General features: G+C 52.1%; 1 protein-coding gene across 1 annotated transcript; it reads right to left on the reverse strand.

The window, feature by feature from the left end:
• Positions 1-534: 534 nt before the first annotated feature.
• Positions 535-11,212, reverse strand: smtnl (smoothelin, like). Its single transcript, XM_042338576.1, has 8 exons — positions 10,697-11,212; positions 4,434-4,524; positions 3,616-3,855; positions 3,429-3,504; positions 3,162-3,332; positions 1,887-2,007; positions 1,200-1,351; positions 535-722 (listed from the first exon to the last, which is right to left on the reverse strand). Exons 1-8 carry the CDS (start codon positions 11,210-11,212, stop codon positions 596-598), a joined length of 1,494 nt encoding a protein of 497 aa, XP_042194510.1. The 3' UTR covers positions 535-595.
• Positions 11,213-18,112: the final 6,900 nt, after the last annotated feature.

Raw genomic sequence — 18,112 nt, forward strand, 5'->3', positions numbered from 1 at the left:
AGTAGGGTGTCCACACCCACCGCCTTGACCACACCCACCCCCTTGGCCACCCCCTTGGCTGCACCCACCCCCTTGGCCGCACTGATTAGAAATGTCCCCATCTGGCAAGGGTGCCATGATAAATCACATGGTTGTCACTGTGTCACACAGGTACAGTGCAAGTTTGTGAGGCGGCGTGGGCAGGGCAGGGCGGAGTTGACACAGTTGTCTCTGGTGTTCAACCAGGCGGTGTGTTTATTGTTATATTGAGTAGCTGGTACACCCACAGCCTGGCTGATAGCTGCTACTGTACTGCACACACTAGAGTTCAGTGCATTCATTGTGCACAGTGAAAGCAGAGAGAGGGGCAATCACATAGGCAGGCCTCTCTCCTCTCCCTCCTCTGTTCCATACTCCCAACGCCCTCTCCTCCCTCCTTCCCTCCCTCTCTCTCTCTCTCACTCTTTCCCTCTCCCCCACTTTCCTCTCTCATCTCTCTCTGGCTCGCTCTCCTCACCCTCGCCCTCCCACCCACCCCTCGCTCTCTCCATCTCTCTCTCTCCTTCCCTCCTTCTCTCTCTCTCTCTCTTTCTCCCCCCCTCTCTCCAGGGGTGAGTTATTCAAAGCGTCGCAGGTGATTGTAGAGCGATTGAACGTAGGTGAACACACACATGGGATCTGGCTTCTTGCCCATCACCATCATGTCCTCTACTTCGATCAGCCGGTCGCAGTGCGCCATCTTCCTGTAACACAGAGACCCTGGGAGGTTAGACAGATTCTTGGATGCAGATCCAAGCAATGGGAGTGGGGGAGGGTGGGTGATGGTGGGAGAGGGTCAAACTATAGACAGTGGTAATTGTGCTAACAATCAGCAAAACTCTCACAGTGTCAAGCAAACCGTTACTTGGTCACTGGATAGACTTGTTCATACTTTCAATGCGTTTTCACGCCAGTAGGGGGCACCCTCACTGCCTTGGGACTCCAAGTAATTTATGATAGTAATAATAATAATAATAATCCTTGCATTTGATATAGCGCCTTATCACGTCTTTGGGATGTCTCAATTGAATGGGCTGCACGTGCCTAACACTGTTAGTGAACGGAAGCGGCGTTCCTGTCTATATAGAGTGCTCTAAGCAGTCTGAGACCTTGTTCCGACGTGAAAGGCATGAGATATATATATATATACATAGTATATTATAAATGTATGTTGCACTCACTCTGCCATGCTGAAGGCCAGCTCAAAGTTGAGCTTGCGATTCTTGGGATCCAGCTGATCGTAATCGAAGGCCTCGGGGAAGAAGGAGTGGACGAGAGCGCAGAACGACATTCCGTTGCTCCAGCTCGAAGAGAAGTTCTGGATGTCGACCAACTGCAGGAGAGGAACAGACACAGTCCAGAGGTGGGACCCGTTTCCAGAGAGAGAGAGAGAGAGAGCGCCACAGAGACTTACAGCACAGAAGGAGGCCATTTGGCCCACCGTGTCTGTGCCAGCTCTCTCAACAGCAATCCTTTCGGTCCTATTTACCTGCCCTTTCCCTCAGAACCACTGTGGCTTACGCTTTCGTAGATGTTTATCTAGTTCCCTTCTGAAGGCCATTGTGGATTCTCCCTCCATCACCGTTCCCGGCGACGCATTCGATATCCTAACAGCTCTGTTGTGTGCGAACATATCTCCTAACCTCCCCATTTGCACGTTCACTGACTAGATGTGCCCGGATTATCGTCTTTAAACACACGACGACCTTGCTAAGAACGGAGGAAGCCTCCACCCACTTTGCCCACATGGCTTTCCTAAAGGAATGTGTCCGTGCAGTCGCAAAGCACAACCCCTGACAAATCCAGCAGGCTTTTCACCGTGTTTACGAGGGGTTTCTGATGGCAGCATCCTCCTGCCCTTTGCTTACCTTGTATCCAATTGTCTTTGAGCGACACCACTCCAGGAGGATCTGTTTAATGCTGCTTGCACTGGCAACCCCAAAACTCTGCGATCGCTTCAACTTGCCCTTGGAGTCCCCGGCTTTGCCCCTGGTGAACAGCGAAGGTAAGGGTGACACCCGGGAAAGCCGGTCAGGCGGCACAAGACGCTGTTAGCGTGCATCGGGGAAGGTCGATCAGAGACAGATCCCGTTCCTCTCTTTGCGTCAATCAAGCCAGCACCAGCCCCACAGCACCCAACGCTGTTATAAATAACACATGAGACAACACTCGCTCTCTCCCTCGCACGCACAAGCCGCGCACTGGAATCGACGTCATTGTTTGGAGGCACAAAGCACCTTGAGTGGAGATATGCGGCTTTGATATGGCCTCGGTGACGGATTGGTCACCATTTGTAACGCCCAAAGGACAAGCGAATTCGGGATATCCTGCAGTATTTGTTCAGGGTCCCTCATGAAGCTGGATAAACAAGGAACTTGATTCAAGGTCTCTCACAGGGTTATTTAATGGGGAACATCCTGCTATGTTGATTTTGCCTGCTTAATGGGGAAATAGTCCTGTAGCTCAGTGGTTAGAGCACTTGCCTCGCAAGCGAGAGGACTTGGATTCGATTCCTGGGCAAGGTGAGACATTGCCTTGTGGCTCCAAGCAATTCATGATAATAATAATAATAATAATAACGCCTCTGTTTACCCAGCAGTAAGTAAGCACCCGGTTTGTTAGTCGATTAGTGGATTGCTTTTCCGAGGGTAATAAACCCTCCAAAAAAAAAAAAAAATTCTAGTTAAGAATAATAATTTGGTCACTCAATCCACAGCTGTTTGTGGGGACACTGGTGGGCGCAATTGGCTGCCGAATTTCGCCCACAAAATATGCAGTCAATTCACTTTGTAGTACATCCTGTTTATCGATTTTGAGACGTCTCGAAGACGTGATAAGGCGCTGCATCAAATCCAGGGATAATTATTAAATTCTGAAGCATTAATTCAGGGACTCTCCAGGAGGCTGATTAATGTCAACAGTTCTGTGGTTGAAAGGCCCCTCTGGGAGACTGGTTAACGGGGAAATATTAATACACGCGTGTCTCTTGTGACCCTGAGATAGAACATTGTCAACATCCCTCCGTCTTGTAAACTGGAAGTAAAGGTGTCCATGATCGAACGGGAGGGAGAGCGACCCCCCCTCTCTCTCTCTCTCTCGCTCTTTCTCTGTGTGCTGCGCAAAAATCAGGAGAAATGTCCTACTTGCCAGCCTCCTGTTCGAACTTCTCGAAGAGACCTTTCCTGGACTGAGGTCCTGATGTGCGAGGCAGAGTCTGTGACCGCACCAGCAGGGGGCGCTTCTCCCCCTGGCGCTGGACTGTTGGTGGCGGAGACTGGCATTTGGTCTTTGGATCTGGGTAAAGGTCCAGCACGCTGCAGGGAAGAGAGAGATGCCAACACTTGATCGCCGTGTCACCACAACCACAAGGTACATTGACAGAGTTATTGGTGGCTCCGCTGTGCACCCACCTGGTTGGGGAATGGACCCCACTGGATACCGGGTAGCTGACAGAGGAGGGAGCCTTACCAACCACAGCGCTCTCATCTGTAAAAATCAACAAGGAGAGATAGGTGAGTGCATTTCTTTGCCCCAACACCCTCCCCCACCCGAGTCATTCCCCCATTCCCCCACCCTTAACAGTGCAGCCAGACTTACCTGGCTGGTTTGGGGTTAGATTGAGCCCCTGGTTCTGTGGTTTGCTCACGGTGACCTGCCCCTGCTCACTGCTCTCCGATCTCAACACCGTGCTCTTTGACGTTTCGCCAGAGAATCTCTCCCCGGATTTGGTGACAGCGGTGATGGGCATGTGTGGGATGCCCACCAAGGCTGGCTGGTGCTCTGGCAAGCTGCCCGTCTCCCTGTGTTGGGCTGAGCTCCCGTCCCTTCCCGCTTGCACTGAGAGAGAGAGAGAGAGGGCTGTATCAGGAGTGGCTCAACGACAAGTTGCACGTGTAGCTCAGGGGTTAGAGCACCCGTCTCGCAAGCGAGAGGATCCGGGTTCGATTCCTGGCATGACGAAACTTTGGGCACGTTTCCTTACTCCACACGCCTCTGTTCACCGAGCAGTGAGTTTTGCCCACAAAGTACACAGTCACTCCACTTTACGGTAAGTCCCGTGAAGCGTTCTGAGATGCGGAAGTGGCTGTCAAGAAGTGGCCTCCCGAACATTCACGCTAGTCTTAGGTGAATCTGTTTTGAATCAATGTTTTTGTTCCCAGTAGCTGCTGAGCAGCGATGTTTTATATTGCGGCCATAAATCAAGAAATAATCAATCAAGAAAAATGTATTTGTTTGGCCATATAGAACGGTCCATGTAACAGCCGGACTGGGAGAGGAGAATATTAATAGGAATTGGGAGGGAATAATGGGAAGTCCAGCAGCTTGGGGACATCCTCCCGACACGAAAGGCACTGGGGGATAAAAGCAATTTGTTGTTGTTGTTTGGTTGTTGAAGGAGAGAATCCTGGCCTCACCTCTCCAGGGATGCGGGCTGTTCTCTGTCACAGGGGCATATAGAATCCTGCTGCCTCCTATCCCGTTCTGTTCTTCTGTCCTTTCTCCAGGCTGAAAAGACAAGCGAGAGAGGCGGCTTTACTTCTTTGGCTCATTCTCTTCATCTTGTTCGCCAAAGCTGCGAAAATCCATCCGTCCTCAGCCCAACCGAAGTTATTTGGGGAGGGAGGGGGATGGGGGTTGCAGTCACACTCTGGGGTTCCTCCCAAGCCTTGTCAACCTGCGCCTAATACTCTCTGGAATTAGGTAAGCAGGATGTGTCCCTCCAGGGGGAGAGAGAGAAAGAGAGAGGGGGAGAGCGCATTCCAGTCCAACAATCTCTCTCCGGATTTCCACGTGTAGGTGGGATGCATGGAATTCTCAGTTGGGTTTGGATACTCTTAAGCAACGGTGATGATGGGTTTCCACACGTGTCGAGGACACCCAAAGGCCGACCAAAAAGACAACCGCACGACGAGTGTGTGTTACGCACTCACAGCCACTACGCACAGTCACCCAGTGAGTGAGTGGCCCTCCCCCCTTTACTGAACAGATGTGAAGTGGTTACACAGCTGATACCAGTGACCTGACATTTTTCCTTTGATAAACGACATTCTTCAGAGATAAGATGCCCTCTGCAGTACCCACCATCTGCTATCTCAGTGATAGGCGGCGTAGCTCAGCTTGTAAAACCTCCTTCACAGCAACGCTGTGATGAGGAGTGAGGAAGGGGGGTTTGGGAGGGGAGAGGGGGGGGTGGGGGTGGTGGGGGCAGGTGATGGTTGTGGAACAGCTGGGGGCTGGGGGCAGGGTGCAAACACAATCTCAGCTGTTGAGGAAGTTGAGATGGATCGCTCAACTGCACAGGAGGACGGTGACCTCAATTCCTTGGAATGCTGTTGGAGGGAGGGGTGGGGAGTACACAGGCATCAGTGAGGGCCAGCGATTAATTACACAGACTTCACTCCAGCAGGTTCAGTAAGATGGCTCTGTGACAACCCAACTCCCTTGCCTAGGTTCAGTGACAGTCCGGCACTCACTCGCGCTCTCTCTCTCTGTGGCTATATATAACATCCAGTTCCGAAAATTATCGTTGAGAATGGCTGATTTTCCCTCGAACTGCGTTTGTAAACAACCCAAAGTTTGTTGGCTTTGCACCTTCTTGAGTCACACACTCTGGCTCCTACACAGGAGCTGAGCTTAAAGAGTCTGTACCACAAATAGGGACAATCCGTCTCGCAATGCATCGACTTCTGAGATATGCACTGGACGTGATATACTAATGCCTTCACATCCCAGCATCTACCTATCTCTCTGACCTGGTCCCACCCCTCTGGCTCTGTATCCTCACTCCAGATTTAACTTGGTTTCTCTGGTATTTGAATCCTTCATTCTGATGAGCGAGCACTCTGCTTGGATCAACTGACGGATACCATCAGAACGAAGACAACGTGACCAACGGTCGGTCACCTTGAAGCCTCCAAGGAGAATAGACCCAAGCTCCGCATTCACATCTGTGCAGAGACAAGACACCGGACACAGAGAGAGAAAGAGAGAGAGAGGGAGAGAGAGACGCATGCTGAGAAAATAGTGTTAACTCTGGAGTCGAGTGGTATTTCATCACAGTTTAAATAGCCATGACCCGGAGCAACGGGGTGGGGTGGAGGGGGAGAGGGAACCTGGTCAATGGGAGTCTATTTAAAGCCCACCATCCCCTCCTTCAGTGTAGCTGGCACATGTGTTCCTGCACTCGGCCCAATCATTCTAATCCTTTTCCCAGCACTTTCCACTACCTCCCACCCCGTGTAAATTGGTACGTTTTGCTGCTGAGCTCTTGTTTGTCGCTCTTGAGTTAGGCTTCATCTGTGAGATCAGCAAGATGGCCTCTCACCCACTGTTGCCACTCTTATTAACAACAACAATAATAATACTAATCCTCCCGGCTGAATCCAGAACCTTATGTGTCAGCCCGGAGACGTGATAAGGCGCTACTTCAAATGCAAGGATTATTATTATCGCCTCATCGAGACATCTCGAAATGCCTCACGGGGTCTAATACTATGAATGTAAACCTCGCAATTGATAGAGGGCCTTATCGCGTTGTCGAGATGTCACAAAGCGCTTCAAGGGATACACTGTAAAGTGTAGTGACTGTATATTTCGATGCAATCTGTTGTTGTTGCCAAACTATTACCCACTGTTGCCCTGCGCTCTCCCTGCTCTCTTACCTGAGTTAAAACGCCCTTAAATCCCTGCATCTTTAACCCTGAGGTACAGCACCTTTCCTCCTAACCAGCCTCTCCTGACCTTAACCTGTGATATGGACACTCCCCTGAGCATGATGAGCTTTGTAACATAGAAACAGGAGGAGGCCATTCAGCCCCTCAAGCCTTTACCGCCATTCTATAAGAATCTGATCTGTGCCTCAAGTCCAATTACCCTCCTTTGCTCCGTATCCTTTGATACCCTGACCTGACAAATATCTATTCACTTCAGTCTTGAAAATATGAATGGACATGAGGGGGGGGGGGGGGGGAGGCAGTGGGGAGCAGGAGTGCACTTGAATGTCGTGGCCCCCCACCCACAGTGAGCTCTCAATGATGGTGCTCGGGGTGAACGTGTGGAGGGACTTTGGCTCGACAGACACCAGCCCAGGAGAGGAGATGCGTCAGATGTCGAAGGCTCCTTGAATTACTGCCATCTGTAAGCAGAGGTACAGAGCTTACAGCTGTGAGCAGTGCCCTGGCCCCCTCCTCCTCTCTCTCTCTCTCCCCCCCCTCCGCCCCCCTTGAGCCAGCTGGGATGACATCATGAAGGTTATAACTGGCAGCAACAGAGGTCGGCCATGAACTGCCGGGAGGAGCAGAACCACTGGATCCCAGCTCCCACATCAACATCTGGTTAAAATCTGCCCCGAATACCTCTGGTTTCACACCAATTGCAACCTGCACACGGAGGGGGGAGGGTTCGGCTGCTGACATGTCACCAGGGCTCTGTTACACAGCAGCTCACAGCGGCTGTGGTGCGCAACATTGAATGCCCCAACATTGACTCTCCACTCTTATCCCATTCCCTGCTCTCTCTCTCTCTCTCCCCATCGTGTCTGTGCCGGTGCTCGCTCCCCCACTGGAGCTCTCTGCTCTAACCCCATTCCCTGCTCTCTCCCTATAACCTTTAGCACTATTTCTCTGTAAGTATATCATTGAGCCCCTTTAAATCAGAGGCACTGATTGATTGATTGATTGATTCCCTCCTTCTTTTACATGTTTATAACACAAACCGCCTTGGGAATCCTGTCACGGAAAGTTTGCTATTTTAAGCGTTGGCACAAGATCGACCCACCGATCTCTGACGATAGCCTTGGGCTGTTTTCCGGCACTGGATATCTGTCTGGAAACTACAGTTCTAGCCTTGGCAGCTTAGTGGTCCTGGTTGTTCTGGACTGGGCATAGCCAGGTAGGACTGGGCAGGGCAGGGCTGGGCTGACTCCAAGCGAGGACATTGGAGGTGAAGATTGAACCTTTTTGCTCAGACAGTAGTAAAGCCGAGTGGCCTCACAAACAAGGAACGGTGAAAAATCAGCTTTTTTTTAATATTGAAAAAATCCAATTTTTCCCCTCTCATCTCCTCTTTTCCTCTTCACCCCTCTCTGCCCTCTTCATATGAGCTCAGACTGTTTTGCTTTCAGTTAACAACAACAACAACATCTTCATTCACACAGAACCTTTCACACAGAGGAGCATCTCCGAGCGCTTAACAGTGACGGAGCTGGATGCCGAGCCGGTGGAGTGGGGGGGGGGTGGGAGGTGAACGTAGACACATTCGAAGAGGAAGATTAATAAAAAATCTTTCCACTTTTATGACATCCAAACAGCTCGAGGCAATTGCTGTCCAGTTTTTTGGACAGCCGGGTGTCTGACACAGCACCGTTGCTTTAAGAATACCCAAACCAAACTGAGAAGAATTCCACCACCTACACATGGCAATCCCGGAGATAAGTTTGTTGGAATGAAATGCGCTCTCTCTTCTTCCTGGAGGGAAGCATCCTGCTCACCTAATTCCAGAAAGTATTAGGCGCAGGTTGGCAAGTGCCAAGGCTTGGGGTCTCCAGAGTGTGGTTGGGGGTAACTGCTGGAGTCTAAACCAACTAAAACCGCCGAGTTTGCCATCAATATTGCAAGCTTTTCGGCTGGTTGTCCAGTGAGGACCACCCTACCCATTAGGGCTTTGGCTGGTAGGGTTAACAGGAGCCGAGTGAGATGACTCCTTGCCCCCAGTGACTGGTCTGCCCTTCCAGGTCCTGCCCATGAACCAGGCTGGAAGAGTTAGAGAGAGAGAGAGTAACAATAATAATAATAATAATCCTTGCATTTGATATAGCGCTTTTCACGTCGGGAGGACGTCCCAAAGCGCTTCACAGAACACACTGTAAAGTGAATCGACTGTATATTTGTGGGCGAACGCGGCAGCCAATTGCGCACAGTAATGTCCCACAACGTGTCGTAGATTGAAAATGACCAATTTATTATTGTTTATGGTTTTTTGAGGGATTATTATTATTATTATTAACAAGAGAGAAGTGTGAGAGAAACGGAGTGAGAGAAAGAGAGAGTATGTGAGAGTTTATATCAAATAGAGAAGAGTGTGTGAGAGAGAGAGAAAGAGAAAAAGAGTGCGTGGGGTGGGGGGGGGAGGAAAGAGAAATAGAGAAAGACAGAGAGAGTGGGGGTAAAGAGAGAGAGAGGGTAAAGAGGGAAAGACAGAGAGAGTGGGGGTAAAGAGAGAGAGAGAGGGTAAAGAGGGAAAGACAGAGAGAGTGGGGGTAAAGAGAGAGAGAGGGTAAAGAGGGAAAGACAGAGAGAGTGGGGGTAAAGAGAGAGAGAGGGTAAAGAGGGAAAGACAGAGAGAGTGGGGGTAAAGAGAGAGAGAGGGTAAAGAGGGAAAGACAGAGAGAGTGGGGGTAAAGAGAGAGAGAGCGAGAGAGAGGGGGGTAAAGAGGGAAAGACAGAGAGAGTGGGGGTAAAGAGAGAGAGAGAGGGGGTAAAGAGGGAAAGACAGAGAGAGTGGGGGTAAAGAGGGAAAGACAGAGAGAGTGGGGGTAAAGAGACAGAGAGAGTGGGGGTAAAGAGACAGAGAGAGTGGGGGTAAAGAGAGAGAGAGGGTAAAGAGGGAAAGACAGAGAGAGTGGGGGTAAAGAGAGAGAGAGAGGGTAAAGAGGGAAAGACAGAGAGAGTGGGGGTAAAGAGAGAGAGAGGGTAAAGAGGGAAAGACAGAGAGAGTGGGGTAAAGAGAGAGAGAGGGTAAAGAGGGAAAGACAGAGAGAGTGGGGGTAAAGAGAGAGAGAGGGTAAAGAGGGAAAGACAGAGAGAGTGGGGGTAAAGAGAGAGAGAGCGAGAGAGAGGGGGGTAAAGAGGGAAAGACAGAGAGAGTGGGGGTAAAGAGAGAGAGAGAGGGGGTAAAGAGGGAAAGACAGAGAGAGTGGGGGTAAAGAGGGAAAGACAGAGAGAGTGGGGGTAAAGAGACAGAGAGAGTGGGGGTAAAGAGACAGAGAGAGTGGGGTAAAGAGAGAGAGAGGGTAAAGAGGGAAAGACAGAGAGAGTGGGGGTAAAGAGAGAGAGAGGGTAAAGAGGGAAAGACAGAGAGAGTGGGGGTAAAGAGAGAGAGAGGGTAAAGAGGGAAAGACAGAGAGAGTGGGGTAAAGAGAGAGAGAGGGTAAAGAGGGAAAGACAGAGAGAGTGGGGGTAAAGAGAGAGAGAGGGTAAAGAGGGAAAGACAGAGAGAGTGGGGGTAAAGAGAGAGAGAGGGTAAAGAGGGAAAGACAGAGAGAGTGGGGGTAAAGAGAGAGAGAGGGTAAAGAGGGAAAGACAGAGAGTGGGGGTAAAGAGAGAGAGAGAGGGGGTAAAGAGGGAAAGACAGAGAGAGAGGGGGTAAAGAGGGAAAGACAGAGAGAGAGGGGGTAAAGAGGGAAAGACAGAGAGAGTGGGGTAAAGAGACAGAGAGAGTGGGGGTAAAGAGACAGAGAGAGTGGGGGTAAAGAGACAGAGAGAGTGGGGGTAAAGAGACAGAGAGAGTGGGGGTAAAGAGACAGAGAGAGTGGGGGTAAAGAGACAGAGAGAGTGGGGGTAAAGGGAGAGAGAGAGGGGGTAAAGAGGGAAAGACAGAGAGAGTGGGGGTAAAGAGATGGAGAGAGTGGGGGTAAAGAGACAGAGAGAGTGGGGTGGTGGGGTGGTGGGGGGGCACTTACTTGGCTTGTGGCTGGGATGTCGGGGCTGGTGTCGGGGCTGATGTTGGGGTCGGGGCTGGGGGGTCGCCCCCCGCTGCCCGGGGTCAGACCCCCCTCCCCTCCGGCCGTCAGCCGCTGGAGTTGGAGCCGGAGTTGGCGGTGGTCGCGCTGGAGGGCGGTCAGACTGCGGCTCAGCGGCGACAGCAACGCCAACGCCTCCCGCAACTGCTGCTCCACACTGTCCCTGAGCTCTAACATGTCCCGCCTCACCTCCCGCACCGCCGCCCGCAGCTCTGCCCCCTCCTCGCACTGACCCACCGCCCCCCGCGGCTCTGCCCCCTCCCCAGCCCCAGCCCCAGCCCCCCGCAGCCTCTCCAGCTGTGCCCCCTCCCCAGCCCCAACCCCCCGCAGCCTCTCCAGCTGTGCCCCCTCCCCAGCCCCAGCCCCCGCAGCCTCTCCAGCTGTGCCCCTCCCCAGCCCCAGCCCCCCGCAGCCTCTCCAGCTGTGCCCCCTCCCCAGCCCCAACCCCCGCTCCATAGCTGGTCCTGGGCAAAGCCCCCTCTGCGTCCTTGCGCCTCTCTCCCCCGCACAGCTGCTCACAGTCACTTTTTCTCCCCCTCCCTCCCTCTCTCCCTCCCCACACTGTCCCTCTCTCTTCCTCACCCTCCCCCCTCTCTCTCTCTCTCCCTCACCCCCCCTCCCCACCTCTCTCTCCCCCTCCCTCTCCCCTCTCTCCCCCTCTCTCACTCACTCACTTCGATGGGACTTTAAACTAAACCGTTCCCTTTAAATGGGCTTTAAACGGTGCGCGTTGCGTGCGCGCAGCGAGAGGTCACCCCCCGCTATTCCCTTCTGTCTCCTCTCTCTCTGTCTCTAATCTCTCTGCCTTTTCCTCTCTCTTATCCTCTCACACACTCTCTCTCTCTCTCACACACACACACACATAGACTGTATAACCTCAGCAAAAAGGCTCAGAGAGGGAGAGGGAGCAGCTGTAGCAGGAGGGACTGAGAGCAGGGGTGGGGTGGGGGGGGGGTTGTGGGGGTGAGGGGGGGGTTAGTTGGGGGTGTGGGGTGGGGGGAGGTATTTCAGGCAGTCTGTAATCCGATATATTCACTCTCCCACGGCCAATTTAAACATTCATTATCAGTGCAGCCACAGGCGTCCAGAGGAACCCCAAGAGACACACACACACACACAGAGCAGCAGATAACAGCCATCCCATCCACTCCGGGGGGGGGAGGGGGTCACCCTACACACTGCTGAGCAACTTCACAGTAACTGTCTCCCTCCCTCCCTCCCACCCCTTCTCCCAGAACTGCCAAACTCTCAGCCGACAGCCTGCAACGCCCACTGATAAATAATAATAATAATAATCATCATCATCATCATCGTTGCATTTGATATAGCTTCTTATCGCGTCGTCGAGGTGTCCTCGAAGCCCCCCCCGAGCGATATATTGGTAAAGCGACTGTGCGTGTTGTGGGTGAAACGCGGCAGCCCAATGGCGCGCAGCGAGGTGCCCGCGCACAGTCGTGGATTGAGTGACCGCATTTTATTTCGGAGCCCGGAACCCGGGAGTCACAATCCCTCCGGTATAACATCTTTAACATCCACCCGAACAGGCAGACGGGGGTCTCGGTTTAACTTCTTATCTGAAAGAACGGCACCTCGGACTAACGCAGCACATTCCCCGGCACCGCACTGTAACTGAACGACATATTTACCTGTACACAGGTACGCACGAACACACACACACACACACACACACGAGAGGGCACTGTAAAAGGGGGAGCAGGAGCTGGAACTTGGTCAGTTTTACCCCTTCTCTTACCGTGGGGTAAGGGGTTGGAGGTCAGAGCCAATTTAGCCTCTCCCTACAGGGCCAGCTGAGGTCAGCAAACTGACAGACCGGTATACGAACCAACGAGGTCCTGCTCTGTTAATTGGGAAATCTGTCCCTGCGCCCTGGAGGCAGCCTGGTGTGTTATCGCTTAGCGTTCCTTCACTTGGTGTTCCTCCACGATGAGGGGAGGTAACGTGCACAGACTGTGACAGCCCACCAAGAGGATTACTCTCGACGGGGTGGGGGGGGGGGATTAAAAAGGGAAAAGGGATCAGCCCAGGAATCCTGAAAAAGAACCACACCGGCCTCCATCAGGGAGGGTCTGCTGAAAAGACAAGAACAACTTGCGTTCATATAGCTCCTCTCGCGCAAAGAGGTGTCCCAGAGCGCTTGACAGTGGCGGAGCACGACACCGAGCCGGGGGGAAGTCAGGCCCAGGGGTTCAGGTCTGACCTTTCACGGTGATCTGGGATATCATTGCCTCAGACCCAAATGTGACTGGTGCCCAGGAAGTGGCCTCAGTGGCATCCCGACCACTTGGAAGTGGGACAATCTTTTGTGCTCATTAAATAATGGGACCACTGAGATATTGGGCCAAGACCAACACTTTATAACACTTCCTGGTAGGTGTGAGACTGCCCTTCGCACCCCTGAACCTGTGGCATTGCCTGGCTCACTTTCTCAATCCCGCTTCAAATCTTCTACACCTCAGTGAGGTCCCTCCCAGATATCTTTCTCTTCTGATTAGGTGGTGCTCAAGACTCTTCTGTTCAACCGTGCTTTCGATCGCCCTGCTTCCCCCCCCCCCCCCCCCGCCCTCCACCCTCCCCAATCCCGACCCCCAGCTCGGGTCCGAAACACTGACTGTCCAGGGCCTTGGGACGTCCTCCCGACGTGAAAGGCGCTGTACACGTAATTTTGTTGTTGTTGTTGTGCTTGTTAACTGCTGCTGGTTGCAAGGAAGGTTGGGTTTGATTCCCGGGGAAGGGCGAAACGTTAGGCAAGTTTCCTTCCAGATAGTATAGAGCACAGATAGCTGGGCTGGGCTGAGCTGGGCTGAGCTGAGTTGGGGAGAACGCCAGAGAATGCACAAGATACGCAAGAAATTCCACAAAGAGATTTCTTCACTCACTGACACTCCATTACAGCCCTTCACCGGCTCGTCTCAATCTCACCCATGGGGCCCGGGAGTCAGTAAAGCACTGAGAATTCAGTCCGTAGAAAGGTGAGACGGGAGCTCGTTTGCCTCCCCTGTACATCTCTCTCCCTTGTCCCTGGCCTCTTCATTCCATTAGAGAAGTCTCAAAGCGCTTCACAGCATTCACTGCAAAGTGTAGTGACTGAGGTATTTTGTAGGTAAACTCTGCAGCCGATTTGCAGACACGAACACAGATCGGCCACAAAACACACAGTCAATTCACTTCCCAGTATATCCTGTCAAGCGCTTTGAGACGTCTCGAAGACGCGATAAGGCGCAAGGATGACGATGGGATTATTATTGGATGGCGGTGAAGGAGTTAACCTGACGATGGTGAGCTCACTGTGTTGGCATTCTGACAGAGGGGACAGGGAGACAGAGCGTAAATCTTCATCTTGTTGACAAGATGAGCTGTGGAGTTACTGCTGGAGGCTGTGACTGATGTAACTGCGCAGGGAATGTGCTGGGCAGGGGCTCGGGGCGGGGAGGGGTGGGGGTGGGGGGGTCAGCTCCTGTAAGTACCTGCTCCAAAGTATCAGGTTAGCGATGACGTAAGTGGAACATAGACACTGAATGGACGCGTCGGGGAGAGAGGGAAAAAAACATCTTTAGTTGGGGAGTGGGTAAAGAGGGGGGCATGGTTTTAGGATTATTGTCAGAAGACTCAGGGAGAAGTTAAAGGTATCTCAGCTCTCAGAGACTTGACAGGGTGGCCCTCTCGTCTCTCTTGAGTCAGACAGTCGTGGGTTCAAGCCCCACATTGGGACTTGGGATCACATTGTCTAAGCTGACACTCGCAGCGCAGTGTCGGGGTGATTGTCATTGTCTGAGGTGCCATCCTTCAGATGAGGTGTTAAAACCGAGGCCCTCTCTGCCTGTTCGAGCGGACATTAAAGATCCCACAGCACTATTTTAAGAGCGAAGGGACTTTCTCCCAGTGTTCTGGCCAAGAATCTCCCCCGATAAAGTCAATCGTTCACCTCACCTCATGGCTGTTTTTTTTTAATCGCTTTGTGCAAGTTGGTTTCCGTGTTTGCCCACAAAACACACAGTCATTATACTTTACAGAAAATCCTGTGAAGCACCTTGAGACGTCCTCCAGATGTAATCAGGTCTACATCAAACATAAGGATTATTATTAAACAGAAACCAGCCACACACCTGTTCATATCCTCCTTACACTCTCCTCTCCTGACTTTGCTGGGCACAGTAACAATAATATTTCCCTTTGATTCAGCCGCTGTGATGTACAAACATCTCGAAAACTCTTCACAGGGCGGTGCTGTCAGTGTAGTGACTGTGTATTTGTGCTGCGCACGGCAATGTCCCACAGGCAGCCAGGAGGAAATTCCCAGGACAGCGCAGAGTGAGGAAGGAATCTTTAAACTGATCGGGACACAAACATGCGGAGTATGTGGAAATGGTTATCTGATTGTTAGATAGAAGGCAGATTACTGCAGAACAATGGGTCCTGTGTTAGTCTGAGCAAAGTGACAGAGTGTGTGTTACCGAGACAGTGTGTGTGCGTATGTTACTGTGACAGCGTGTGTTACTGGGAGTGTGTGTGTGACTGCGTTTGTAGGTGACTGTGTGTGTGGAGGTGTGAGTACGTGTGAGTACAGCAACATCCCACAAACAGCCATGAACTGAATGACCGACTTGATCCTGGGGATTGTCGGCCAGGACACCGGGAGAGAGAGAGAGAAACTCCTTTCTCTTGTCGAGTAGTGCCGTGGGATCTTTAACGTCCACCTGGACAGGCAGACGGGAACTCAGTTTAATGACTCATCCGAAGAACGGCGCCTCCAACAATGCAACACCCCATCCCGTGATGCATCGCGGTGTCATCTGAAGACGATTTACTTCCCGGTCCCGATGTGAACCCACAAACTTCTGACTCAGAGGCGAGCGTGTGACCGTGGGAGCCACAGGCTGAGTGAGCCCAGCGAGGAGGGCATGGGTATGGGGAGTAAGCGAGAGAGATAGAGACAGAGAGACTGAGAGAGACGGAAGTTGGAAATGGGAGGAGACAATAATGGCGTTGAACATTCCCTTGTGATGATATAATTCAAAGGTCCCACAGCAGGTGTGTTGCCTCCGCTCACTGTCAGGCTGCACCTGGGACTCCTCCACTTCCTCAGCTCCCAGAGGAGGGAGGGTGGGGCCGAGCCCCAGAGCAGCTCACTCCGCCAGGTCTGGTCTGGTCTGCTCCTCCAAGTCCTGCCCATGAGCCAGGCCGGGCTGGGCTGTCGTCAGCTGTGACCTGGAGGACTGGGGACCTGCCGAGCTGGTTAGCAGTAGCCTGTCAGACCCATTGAGGTCACCGTTAGAGCCAGGCCCTGTCGCAATCGTTCACGCTACCACCGACAACAAACTCACACCAGCCCCCAGCCAGAGGGGAGGGGAGGGGATGCTGTAGGCAGTGACAGAGTGAGGAAAGACAGCCCTGTGATCATGTCCTGAAAAACAATGATCTGAAAGCCGAGATATCCGAGGAAAGAGATTCGGAACAAACGCCAAACAAGGTTCCCAGATATTGGACGGAAAAAAGGTTCTTCAGCATTGAGGGGGGGGGGGGGGCGTCAGGGGTGACGGAGAGTAGAACAGGAAATGAAGTCATCTTCAGTGCTGGGCTCCGCTCCCACCCGGGGACACTGAGTCATACACTTTCCACTGATTAAAAAGTACCAAATCCATCAATAATATTTTGTGACTCCGGACACACAAGGAACACATTTAAACAGATTAATGTGCTTGGGAAGAAGTAAAACTCCAGCTGTTAAGGCGCTGACGTACTCAAACCCTCTTTTAACCCTTTCAGACCCGCTCCCACCTGCTTACAAGCCCTAAAGACACTTTCGAGACATTCAGCGCCTGAGAGGGTTCAGTCCTTCGTGTCCGTACCCTGCTGCCTGATTTCCTAAACCACCTCCATATTTTCTACCTAACCCACTTCCCAGCTCTCTCTCTTTCTCTCTCTCTCCCCATTCCTGTTATCGTATTTACTACCCAGCTGCTTCTGCTTAGAACCATAGAAGAAGAAGGACATTTGGCCCATCGTGTCTGCATTAGTTCTTTTGAGAGCTATCCTTTCAGTCCCATTTACCTGCTCTCCTCCAACGGAACTACCCAGTTCCCTTTTGACCAATTCTTGCAGGGTTGTGGGATTTTCCTCTTTGACCGTGCTTTTGGCCACCATCCCACAAAATATACAGTCGATTCGCTTTACAGTATATTCTGTGAAGCGCTGTGAGACGTCTCGAAGACGTGATAAGGCGCTGAATCAAATGTAAAGATGATTATTATTCTTATTGTAGATTTGGGAGGAATGAGCTCCCTCTAGCCCCAGCCACCATTGTCAACCATAGGCATCGCCTCTTCCAGCCAATGTTACCGTTAGCCTGTGTAGTGATAGTCCTCAGTGTAACTCGGACGACTTCATTCCCTTGAGGGTTAAAGCAATGTGGGAGAGGAGGACTTGCAGCCCCAGGGTTGTTGAGACCCTTCCCCCCACCTAACCCTCTCTCCCCCTTCCCTCCACCCCTCTCTCCCCCTCCCTCCACATCCGCTCTCCCCCTCTCTCTTTCCCTCTTCCCCCCTCCCTCTCTCTCTCTCCCTCTTTCCCCCTCTCTCCCCCTTTCCCCCCCCACTCTCTCTTTCTCCCCCTTCCCCTCCATCCCCTCCCCAGGTGATGGAAAGGTCCGGAAATTACACAGCACGTTCTGGCCGAGAGCCTAGGCAGTGTGTGGCCTCTGGTTCTTATCTGGAGAGTCTGTGTGAAGGCGATAGAGATTAGCCAATCTCTGGGTTGTCAGATGGCTGCGTTCCATCACTGGAGCCTGGAGCCAGTTGCTATCTGCTTGATAGTGTCGGAAAGACAGAGGCTCACGTCAGCCAATGGACCTCACAGTTGTAGGGGTTGGTAACCAGAGAGAGAGAGAGAGAGAGAAGATGGGGGTGGGGTGGCGGGGGGTGGGGGGGGGTAACTGGAACTGTTTTATTAGAGTTTACTTTTGTCATGTGTTCCGACATAAATGTCACTGTGATTGACAATCCCAACATGTTAACAGCTGTCTCTGTAAATCCCGTGAAGCGCTTTGGGGGCATTTGAAATGTTACGGACAATAACAACAACAACAAGATTCCATTTATAAAGCGCCTTTCACGTCAGGAGGACGTCCCAGGAGGACGCTGTAGAGTCTCTAATTCCACTGCTCGAAATTCTGCGTTTGTTTTAACGACAACAAGAGAGCAACGGCTCGCATTTATACAGCGCCCTTCGCAGTGGGGGGTAGAGTGTGGAGTGGGGTGGGAGGGGGGGATTGAGGCAGAGAACTCCAGAGGCGAGGGGCTTGGTGGCTGACAGCTGGTGGCCGAGCCAAGCTGTGCTACA

The sequence above is a fragment of the Callorhinchus milii genome, unplaced genomic scaffold, assembly GCF_018977255.1.
Source record: "Callorhinchus milii isolate IMCB2004 unplaced genomic scaffold, IMCB_Cmil_1.0 Scaffold10, whole genome shotgun sequence".
Classification (NCBI taxonomy): domain Eukaryota; kingdom Metazoa; phylum Chordata; class Chondrichthyes; order Chimaeriformes; family Callorhinchidae; genus Callorhinchus; species Callorhinchus milii.

Coding starts and splice junctions, on each gene's coding strand:
- smtnl (XM_042338576.1), bottom strand. CDS start 11,212: ATGGAGCGGGGGTTGGGGCTGGGGAGGGGGCACAGCTGGAGAGGCTGC. Junction 3,856..4,433: donor CAGCCCGCATCCCTGGAGAG/GTGAGGCCAGGA, acceptor TCTCTCTCTCAG/TGCAAGCGGGAAGGGACGGG. Junction 1,352..1,886: donor CAAAGACAATTGGATACAAG/GTAAGCAAAGGG, acceptor CCTCTCCTGCAG/TTGGTCGACATCCAGAACTT.